This window comes from Carassius gibelio, chromosome B7, assembly GCF_023724105.1.
Source record: "Carassius gibelio isolate Cgi1373 ecotype wild population from Czech Republic chromosome B7, carGib1.2-hapl.c, whole genome shotgun sequence".
NCBI lineage: Eukaryota > Metazoa > Chordata > Actinopteri > Cypriniformes > Cyprinidae > Carassius > Carassius gibelio.
This window is the reverse complement of record NC_068402.1, coordinates 24,562,122-24,573,592: the sequence shown is the minus strand read 5'-3', so window position 1 is coordinate 24,573,592 and position 11,471 is coordinate 24,562,122. Positions and strand designations below refer to the sequence as shown.

The 11,471-nt window shown below is 41.7% G+C and overlaps 1 protein-coding gene across 1 annotated transcript; it reads left to right on the top strand.

Moving 5' to 3' along the window:
- The first annotated feature begins 456 nt into the window (after positions 1 to 456).
- Positions 457 to 7,698, top strand: LOC127961120 (cytoplasmic polyadenylation element-binding protein 1). The gene is made up of 12 exons (XM_052560063.1): positions 457 to 626; positions 1,123 to 1,291; positions 2,040 to 2,231; positions 2,653 to 2,861; positions 3,289 to 3,541; positions 4,083 to 4,196; positions 5,003 to 5,107; positions 5,375 to 5,511; positions 5,749 to 5,947; positions 6,049 to 6,143; positions 6,277 to 6,357; positions 6,444 to 7,698. The coding sequence occupies exons 1-12, from the start codon at positions 612 to 614 to the stop codon at positions 6,552 to 6,554; spliced, it is 1,680 nt and encodes a 559-aa protein (XP_052416023.1). The 5' UTR covers positions 457 to 611; the 3' UTR covers positions 6,555 to 7,698.
- Positions 7,699 to 11,471: the final 3,773 nt, after the last annotated feature.

Genomic DNA, 11,471 nt, shown 5'->3' with positions numbered 1-11,471 from the left:
ATTGTGTGATTTGTCTTGATAAAGGCCTAATTTATAAATGCTGCTCTCCATGGTCCTGATTTCTGTCAATAAAATACATTTTACACGCGACGTGACTCATTACAAATATCAAGGCCGCACTGAGCAATTTAGATAATGAGAAAATAAGTAATAACATTCATGTTTAGATCTAAATATATTCATAAATCTGCAGAAGGCTCTAAAATGTATAACACATAAGACGCCACGACCAACTATAATATTTGTTGAATAAGAAAAATTAACTTGTTTGAGAGAATGACACCTCGACAGGAATCAGAAATATTGTCATACATTTTATAATAATATAGATCATTTGGGGACATTGAAAAAAAATTACGGTAGTTTTTGAAACCGTAAATTGGCCTATGGAAACTGACGTCACGACAAGTCCCCGCCCCTCAAGAATAAATATCAATATGCAATCAGTGATTGGTTACTCAAGAGAAGAAGTGGATCCCAGGAGAGAAAGAGGTGCTTGTCTCGAGCACAGGTGTTGTGAATTAGGCCAAAAGTTCCCTCGAAAGGTTTAAGTAGACTTAAGAGACTTAACTAAGGTGTTGTTTTCGATAATTTTGGTTGATAGTCCTACGATGGCGTTTTCTCTGGTGAGTTTCGGTGTTAGTTCGGGTTTAAATTTTGCACCACTTTTATTAAAGTTTTTGTGAGCGTGTTAAATATTTATTTTGCGTTTGACCCGCGTCTACTACCTCAATAAACGTTTGGGGTCATTTGGAAATGAAAAAAGAAGTGTTCCACTCCATTTTTGGTTGTTGAGCATGCAGAAATGCTAGTTATTATGCTGGCCTGTATCTGTCATCAGTAATGGTTGTTTACAGTGCGGTATGGGTCCACTGATTTGGGCTTGTCAGATTTAATAATTGGCTGCTTTGTTCAATTTAACAGCAGAAGTGGCAAATTAACTTATAGGCATATTGTTTACCATCACTCTACTGAAAGTGGCCTCCAAATAAATTCTCCTTAACTTAAAATCTTATGGCATCATACTGTTTTGCTAACTGAACCTAAAATGGTGTGGAAAGGGTGCAAGGGACGAATCAGGCCATGTTTTACCATTTGTGATGTCTATCTGTGTTCTGACAGAGCGAGAACCCCAGACTTCTTAACTGCCTGGATTCTGATATTCCAGCCCTGTCTACATGTAGCAATGCAGACACGTTCTCCAGGATGAACACCATGCTGGGAAACTCACTGGATCTCAGTGGGGTTTGCACCACTCCCACTGCCAAATGCAAGCGAGACCCTTTTAATGGTAAACCCTAGTTTGTGTACAAAGAGATTCACTTGTTAATTGAGCGCTAGAATAAACCACAAATGCAAGCAGACAATTCTTGTGTGTGTGTGTGTGCGCGCAGGCTCTGTAACAAGAGCTTTTTTTGCTGCCCCTGTTCATGTGCGTATGCTGCGTTGCTGTCCGCACCTTCAGCTTTGGCCCTGCATTAGAGCTTCATGTGCGCAGGGAATCATTACAGCACTGGTCATGCGATGTCATGCAGATAAGACGGAGGATGCTGAATCAGGGCTGGAGTAAGCAGTTGGATGCAGTCCAGCTCTGCACGAGAAGCCCAGATTGCTCATTCTTCAGCTACTTAGCCAATAGCAATAGTGCTGTGATTCACTGGAGTTTTCGGTCTCTTAGCCTGCAGCTAGCGGCGAGCTCTCTCTCCCTGCCACCTCGAGTGTCTGAGCCAGAGGTGGGAGGGGGTGCTGTCTCTTTGCAGGGGAATTTGTCAGGAATGCTCTGTGGTGTGGCATCGAGGAGGCCAGGGACTGATGTCATTAGCAAGGGGCTATGAGGGCAGCAGCGCCTGGGTCACATGCAGGGTGGGTCGTCTCTGCAGAGACCGCTGCTCCGGTGTCATTTAGCCAGACAAAAGGAGGCGAGCTGTGATTTCTATCCGTCTAGGCAGCCGATGTTTTCACAATGTGTATGCCTTTTTATTTCCACTGCTGATGCAGAGTTGCCAAAAAGTATGTTTGTTTCTTGACTCTGTTAACAGGTCGTCCCGACTCGGACTTGTCTGCAGTCCGGAGCAGGATGCTCTTCCCCAGCGGTGGCCAGGACTCATCCAGGGGTCTGCCTGACGTCAGTAACTGGGGTCTGGGCCTACAGTCCCTCAGCCTGTCTGACTGGGAGAGACCATGGAGCAGCCATGACTCGGATCCCTCTGCGCAGACTAATACAGCCTCGCGTGAGTGGAATGAGTAGCATTAAAGTAACCGTATACACTTTAAGCAACCCTGACTTATACAGTATTGATTTATAGTGAACGTTTTCAGTAGGCTTTTTCTTGTGGATTCTCTTTCTGGGTCTTTGGCCTTATCCTAGCTAGAGCATGTTTAAACCATTCTCACTTGCCATGTAACCGTGAGTCAGAGCCTTTTGTTGACGATGGTCACAGATTCTCGGCCTGCATCTTGCACTAGTAATTCTCATTAGTGCTCTAATATAAGAACTGTCCTCTTCAGCTGTACTTGTGAGTTTTGTAGTGCTCATTTTATTCTGAGGGTTTGAGTAATACAAAAATCTATTCTTTTGGCTTTTCCTTGCTACTTTTTAAAAAAAAAATGTGTCTGTTACTGTAACCATTTTTAAACCCATTTATTTTTCAGTGCATGGGATTTTAGGGACTCCCAGCCATCTCTCCAACAGGCTTCCAAGCTACTCTGAGACTTCCATTGGTGCCACAGACTTCCTGGAAAGATTTCCCGGCATGGCACGCTTGAATTCTCAGTCTTTCCTGGACTCTCACTCCATTAGCCCTGTGGACTCTGAGACCAGCGGCTTCAGCTCTGGTTCTGATCACCTCTCAGACCTGCTGGTAAGCGTTTTGGGACTGTGTTATGTGTGGTTTCTGCTGAGTCTTTTTTTTTTTTTTTTTTTTTTTTTTTTCTATTTATAAATGTATAAACCCTTGCGATTGGTAATCATGACTGGTTCTACTTAAGTTTCATTGACTATACCACTGTGCCACTCTTATAGCAACTGCACTAAATCCAAAATGGGAAGATCTCCATTCAGATTATATTTAAATTCTATTTTACCCATCCTAAAACTGCTGTTAAACCTGACACCGTAGTATGACACTTCTTGTAAAGCTCCTCAAAAGTGCAATACTAATTTGACTTGACTATCAATTAAAGCAGCTGAGTGTGGAATGGTGTTTTAATTGAGGCTAGTTTTAGAGGTAGCTCACCTTTTAATGTTCTTCTTGGTAATGCTAACACTTTTCTCTTTCCTCTTTGTAGTCTTCTTTGAGGATCTCTCCATCTGTGCCCTTCCTTATGTCCAGTATGCAAAGGGATCCGCTCAAGCTAGCTCTGGGCTCTCGTTTGGACCACAGCAGCTCCCCTCTCACCCCACCACCCAGTGCCACCTCAAGCGGTGGTCTGTCCCACCGCTGGCCTGGTGCCTCCATCTGGCCCAACTGGGACCTAATGAAGACCCCTGAGAGCCCCTTCAGCATTGAAAGAGAGGCCTGGCTTCACCGACAGGCAGCCTGTATGCCCATTGCATGCTACTGTAGTGCATGAATTCATAAGCTATCCCCCACCCCTTCACCCTCCCACCAAAACCTATTGGGGAAGTCGTGGCCTAATGGTTAGAGGGTTGGTCTCCCAATCGAAGGGTTGTGGGTTCTAGTCTCAGGCCGGACGGAATTGTGGGTGGGGGGAGTGCATGTACAGTTCTCTCTCCACCTTCAATACCATGACTTAGGTGTCCTTGAGCAAGGCATCGAACCCCCAACTGCTCCCCGGGCGCCGCAGCATAAATGGTTGCCCACTGCTCCGGGTGTGTGCTCCCAGTGTGTGTGTGTTCACTGCTCTGTGTGTGTGCATTTCGGATGGGTTAAATGCAGAGCACAAATTCTGAGTATGGGTCACCATACTTGGCTGAATGTCACTTCACTTTAATGTCCTTTAACACTTCCATTTAACCGATTCGTGCAACCTTGTTGCTGCTGTTTACGGTGTTTTTCATTAATCCATAATGCAGGTGCATTGCTGTTGTTGTGCTCATCTTGAGAATTTGTGCTCCACAGCCATCAATGAAGCTACCTTCACATGGAGTGGACAGTTGCCCCCCAGACACTACCAAAATCCCATTTATTCCTGCAAGGTCTTTTTAGGAGGTGTCCCCTGGGACATCACTGAAGGTAGAATAACTGCTTTTATACAATATGTGAATTGGTAGTTGGTTTTGAATTTTTATTTTTTTTATTGCGTTGCTTGGAATAGATTACTAGCCTACTAACTGAAATAAAGTTTCAAATGACTACTTGATTAAAATGTTTGTGTGCCATGTTGACTCGTGGTCTATTCCTGTAGGAGGTGTGGGATCTTTGTTTCTGCACCTAAGAAAATGTTAATTGACTTGTGCCATTTTGCTTTTTGTTCTCCACCTTTTACTGTGTGCTGTATCTGATCTGTTTACACTGCCATTTAAAGTTTGTGGTCTGTAAGATTCAGTAAGAACAGCAAGGATTCATTAAATTGATCAAGAGACCGTAAAGGCATTTGTTACATATTTCGGTTTTAAATTTACTCATCCTGTTCAAAGAGTCCTTGGAACCAACTTTCACCATTTTAGGCTGCACACGTTCCCAACGTTTATGCAGTAACTTGCTTTGGAATGGTCCTGTGACGCTAAAGATTTGAGTAGTGGCTGCTAAAAATTCTGTTTAGCTATGAACTGGAATTGCCATTTCGGGCACAACTGGTCTCTTGGATTAACTCCAGTTTCTTCACTGAACATGGATCCAAGCTGAACCATTAGGTTTAATGTTGAACGAGTAAATTCGTAATCCTTTCATTACTATTATTGCTGTATCCAATCAATACAACTTTTTTTAAATTATTTCCAACACCTAAATCTTACTAATCCCAAACTTTGAAGGGTAGTATAGATCTGCAATAGCCCTGTTTGCTTCTAGACTAATCGCTTCTCTGTTTTTGTTCCCAGCTGGTTTGATAAACACTTTTAAATGCTATGGCCCTCTCAGTGTGGAGTGGCCAGGTAAGGATGGCAAGCACCCTCGCTGCCCTCCGAAAGGTAATATGCCCAAAGGTAATGCTGAAAGGGTAGGAAACCTATTTTATTACAGCACTGTTGTGGGATGGTGTGGCTCATGGCACTCAACTGATTGGTGAAAAGAACCCTTCATACACATGGTTGTATCTGTTTCTGGGAATTTATTTAAATGTTAACTCCCTTTGCAAGATTTCCATACCAAAGTTTGTGCAGTCTACAGTTATGCAGATGGCTGCAAAGCCTTTTAAACTGAATAACATCTTGGCCACGTGACTTATTTTCATTCATCTGATTGTTCCCCAGGTTATGTGTACTTGGTGTTTGAATCGGACAAGTCTGTGCGTGCCCTGCTACAGGACTGCACTGAGGACCTGCTCCATCCTGAGGGCTACAGCGAGTATTACTTCAAAATGTCCAGCAGAAGGATGCGCTGCAAAGATGTAAGATGTGCTTTAGGAGTAGATGTGGTAGCATTTGATGCAGTGGGGGGGAGGGGGTGTTTTTATTTTTTGATACATTTAACGCAGACTGATTAACCCCTATACATTAGTGACTCATTGGCTGCCTGTTGACCTGCTTCCTGGATGGTTTTGTGTAGTTTTGTAGATGGTGAAAACTTTGTTCCTTGATGTATCCTTTGTCTATCTTGATGTATCAGAAACCTTCTTTTATTTCAGGCACAGGTGATCCCTTGGGTGATTTCAGACAGTAACTATGTGAGTTGCCCCTCTCAAAGGCTGGACCCTAGGAACACTGTGTTTGTAGGAGCTCTGCATGGCATGCTCAACGCTGAGGCCCTGGCCAGCATCATGAATGATCTGTTCGGAGGTGTTGTGTATGCAGGCATCGACACAGACAAGCACAAATACCCCATTGGTAAAGCTATTTTATTTTTGTTCCTCAAGGTTAACAAATTGATTATGGAGAACCTTTTATACTGGGGTTAGCTTACATAATTTTTTTGCACCCCCTCCTAGGATCTGGACGTGTAACCTTTAACAACCAACGCAGTTATCTGAAAGCAGTGAGCGCTGCATTTGTTGAGATAAAGACGCCCAAATTTACAAAGAAGGTACATAATGGGTCTATATGGCAATTTGAGTTCAGTTGGCACGGTCACACTTGTCTGTCTGCCTGGCCGTGTGATTAAGATGCTTTAGTATTACGGTAGCTTTTCTTTATGGAAACTGTCTTTCTCGTTTCAGGTTCAGATTGACCCATACTTGGAGGATGCCATCTGTCAATCATGCAGTCGTGAGCCTGGGCCGTTCTTCTGCAGGGACAAGGTGAGGTGGTGTGGGTTTTTTTCTCACCTGTGGGTGTCTCTTTTGTTAGTGCGTTAATCTGTACACTATGCCCTTCTCTCCCCCAGACCTGCTTCAAATACTACTGTCGCTCCTGCTGGCATAGGCAGCACTCCATGGACATCCTCAGTAACCACCGCCCTCTGATGCGCAACCAGAAGAAGCGGGATGTCAACTGAAACCACGCATGGCAGCACGATGCCTCAGCCTGGATGTCCATTGCGCCTGCTCTCCTCGGGGAACTGCTCCAGAGTCGGCCCCCCTTCAAAAGGCCCTCCCAGGAGTTGGGGCATGGGGAAACACTGTAGAAAGTTCACTGTTGCACTTTCTTTTTAGTTTGGCTTGTTCACTTTGGCACTGTACACGGTGAGATGGGTTAGCTGGGGCCCATGGATGGGGAAGACCCAGAGTTTTGAACTAAGTTGATATTCAGGCCATGGTTGAAGGGATTTTTTTTTTTTTTCTCCCTTTTTATAGGTTGCTATTTGGTTAATCCATTCTAAACTCCTTGTTTAACAGTAGGAAGCCATACAGTGCCTTTAATTGGTTTTCCCCTCCAACAGTAGGTTTTTTTTTTTTTTGCCAATTTCTTTTTCTTTAAGACGCAACTATAAGCCAGTTTTTCATCATGACATTTCACCGTTTTAGTTTTCATAAATTTTTACATGAAACAGTTTTAAGGTATGGCATGGAAAAGGTTGAATAGCAATCTACCTGGCAGATTTTTAATTTTGCGCTTTTTTTTTTTCTTTGTTTTTTGGAGTTTATTTTTGCCTTATCAGTGTTCTGTTTGGTAGAACAAGAGTTTTGCGCATAACCCTGCAGATCTAATTGCCAATCCAGATCAATTTCAGTGCGTGCCTCCCACTAGGCATTGCTTTTACTGCTCTCGATCAGATTTCAAACCGACTTGATATATTAATCCTGAAATGAGAATGGCCATCGACTGCACGTAGTTTTATTGCACTTTTTAATTTGCACTTTGTAAAGGGGTAGGTTTTTAATCACTTATTGTACATCAGCAGTGTTGTGGGTGTGAGCCCAAATGGCTGCCTGTTGAATTTAAAACCATAGACTTCCCTTGAATGTACCAAGAGCCTTAGCAGACTAAATGCAAATGTCACTTTAATCATCATCTGCTGAATGTCTGAATGGATAACATTACTTTCAGAACTAAGACTGTCTTTTTCTCACCATATGCATTCCATGCAGAGCTATTTCTCAAGCTCCTCTGTCATTCTACCTCATTGTTCTCTGCCAAGTTTGCTTACAAAGGTGAAGTTTGAATTTTTGACTGGGCACAATAAAGGTGTTTAAGCATTACTCATGCTGTGTGACTAGGTTTCTTTTAAAAGGCCAGTGTGTAATTGGAATTCAAAAAATGCCGCTAAATATTGAGCAAACTGGAGCTCTTTAATTTCAATACATTTGAAGAAACATCTTGTACGTTTCAACTGCCACTTAATTTAATGCGTTCCTGCAAAATATTTTCGCATGGACCTTTTGTATGTTAGTATAGCTGTACTAACAAGTTATTAAACTGCACAACTCCTTAACATTGGAAATTTTTGGTAGGTTTAAACTGTTTACAGATCTGTAAAGCTCATTTAAAGTGTCTTTTAAAATGCGTTATCCTGAAAAAGGGTGTAGTTTCAGGATAATGATAGTTCCTAACTCTTCTTGACCAGTAGGTGGAAGTGCTGCATTTGTCATTCTGAAAGCTTCAAGCTGGATTTAGTTTTTCCTCTCACCAGTATAAATCCATTATATTTTGGTAGGGCTAATTGTTAAATCGGGATTTGTAGTTCGATTTTTTTCTGTTTGCTCTAAATGTATACTAATGTCAATCTAGCTCTCAAAGTAGATCTTAAATATAAGCGTGTATTTCAGTCCCACATGGTAGCATGTGGAAGGAGGGATTTCTAAAATGAGAGCTCATTAGTGTCTGGGTCTGGAGGCGCTTATAAATGTTCTCTTCCTCGATCCATTAAATCGCATGCTGTTCTCCAAAGGGTCGTAGTTTGGTTGGTTTGGCTATGACCCCGTTAACCCCAGCTGGTAGATTCCATAACTACACCATCTAGCGGAAAATAAAAGCATCTTTCTCAGTTAATAGCCATTAAAACATTTTTAAATTCTGATACAGCAGGGCTCTAAAAAGCCAACCCCTATTAAAATATCTATAGTATGATGAAATGGCAATACAGCTGTTCCTTGCAAAAAAATACAAGTGTGTATATAAATGGTGAAATAATTTTTGCTGCCAAATGGTGTAGTTACCACATCTATCAACAGGGGGCACGTGTGGCTCTTCTAAACAGCTAAATGGATCCAAACCAACCAGGACCTTGAACGCAGTGGTAAACGAGGTAAAGGGTGGTAAAGTGTGTGTGTGTGAGCTGGGAAAGGACCCGCCAGCTGAGTCTATGTGAATCATCCAGAAATCACAGGTGTGTGGAGGATGACGAGTGTCTGCGTTTACATAACCTCCTGTTTCTCCTTCCCACGTACACATCCCACTGACACTACAAAAATAACACCCCAACACCATCTCCTCATCAGGAGGTAATCTGAACACGGCACGGCATCCTTGGCACAGCTCATTCAAGCTCACACATTAGCATGAAGATTTTTTTTCACTGACACTTTATGCACACATTAGTATATTACATCTGAATGGGGTCTATATGAGAAACGTGGGTTCAATGTGTTATCGTAGACTCACTTCCAGCCATCCAGAAGCTTGCCTAAATGGATAAACACTGCCACTGAATGGAGTTGTCTAGTACAGAGTGTGAAAAGTGAAAGTGTTATATTGTGGATTTAGCTGCCAGTTTTCTGTTGACTGTGAAGTCATATACATGGGTTTATGAATAATCCCATTAATGCTGGAATCCAGCAATATTAACGTTGTTCAGTTCTGTTAAAACAAGCCCATATCAGACTAACCCAGGTGTAACAGATGAACAAGAACTGAATTCTACTACTTAAATGTTCCTATCATAATCAATTATGAATAAATATAGCTTAGGCTCATTGGAAATACATGCCTCTACCTACAGTACATCTGGCAAAATTCCGTAAATTCCCTATAATTCCCTGCATTTTCTAACTGAAGTGACCACCAGTAGTACTTAAACCTTAAAACACTTCTGGTGCAGTGCATGATTTGACATTTACTACATATGTGAGGTGTTTCTGACAGTAAACTTGCTCAGTAGCTCACCTGGTACAGCATTGCACTCTGCAATTAAAAAGCTCTTGTAGAGGTAAGTTAAAGGCATGACAGCTTCAGAATTTTTATTTTAAATTTTTTGTTCTCATGCTTGTTTTACAAGCATGAGAACAAACAATGTCTTGGCATGTGTTTTGTATGGTATCATATTTTTATTTATTTGGATAAAGCACTATTTGTTAAACCTCCTCATTATTGCAGTGGAGGAGCTGTATATCACGTGTTGATATAGTGTGAGAAAGAGTAAGTGAGAAACGGAAACATGGCTGAATTGTGGAAGTGTCTCTTATACCCCCTCCACCCCCCAGTGTTTGTAAACTAAATCTGTTGCAGGAAACAGAGGGTAATGGGTTAGAGAGCTGTGCCTCTTTGAGGAAGCCTCTTCTCAGGACAGAGAGCTGCTAAACGATAGTGGGAAAGGGGGAGGGGCTTCGGCAGTATCTGCCACCACTTTACTCCGCCTTACAAACTTACTGGACCTGAGGGAGTAAACCCCTGCTGCTCTGGAAAACAAAATGAGCTGCTCAACCTTTAAATAGGTAGTTAGCAAACCTAAACCAAAAAACACATGTTCTTGCAGACACCACGATTCCTATGGGCATTTAAAAATATCAGTCTGAACCACCATGTAAAAATAATGCATCCCAACTAGAGTTAAATTTGGAATATTCCTGTTTAATTTCTCAGATTTCTGACCGTGAAAGAGTTCCACTCGGAACATTAAGCTACTTATAAAAAACTAAAATAGCAATTCCTCTGTTACTTGTATCAGAGAAGGCATCTTCTAACTACCAAATTATTGATGAAAAAATATGCTTTACAGTTTTAGCATTTATTTATTTGCAGGTGTACACAATTTAACAGAATGGAACATTTTCAGAATCTACCTTCCTGGCTGTCATATATGTGATGTCATATATTTTCATATGCTTCGAATTTGAATAATCACCTAAAATATACAGGTTTGTGATTTACATCCTGCATTCAGGAGAGCCTGACCCAGACCTCTTTGCCTTCAAGGGTCACAGTGGCCAGTTGGCGATTGAAACATCTCGAGACACAGGTGCAAGCAGTTTTAAATGGTTCACTGCATGATTCCTAAAAAGACACAGGTGCAGATGCATGAAAAATGAAAATGTTCTGGTGACAGTATATACTCACACAAACAAACACACACAGACATAAATTCATACTTTTATTCAGCAAGGATAATTTCAATTAATAAAATGAAAATTTTAATGTTACAAAAGATTTCCATTTGAAATACAATTTGCTTTAAACTTTAAACTTTATGATCATCAAAGAATTCTAGAAGGTTCATGCAACAGTAAACGTCAGTAAAGACCACTGCAAAGTCAGCTTTGCAGGAATAAACTACATTTTAAAATACATTAATATATATATTTTTATGAGTATAAAAAGATGTGTATAATGTGCATACAGTTTTTATCCCTAAATCTTTGTGTTTTTCCACATGAACACCATTTCCTCCAGACATACCACATAAACTGCATGACTGTTCAACAGATCTTCAACATTCTCTCTCTGATGTCTGCTGTGCTGCGCAGTGTTTTAGAAGAAACATCTTCATCCGGTGGGAGATGAAGAGACTGACAGAATGAGGGAAAGAGATGGTTCAAGAGGAAGCGAGAGAGAGCGGCAGAGAGCAGCAGAGATGTGGACAAGCATGCTGATACTAATCTCCACATTCTAGGCAGTTGTCATGGAGACAGCACTGCCTCCTTGGCCTGGCTGCTCTTCGTGATGTTTGTGTGAGAACGTGTTCCAGTGTGTGTGTGTGTGTGTGTGTGTGTGTGGTGTCACATAGTGATCATAATGTCATACTGTTAGCATGATAGTA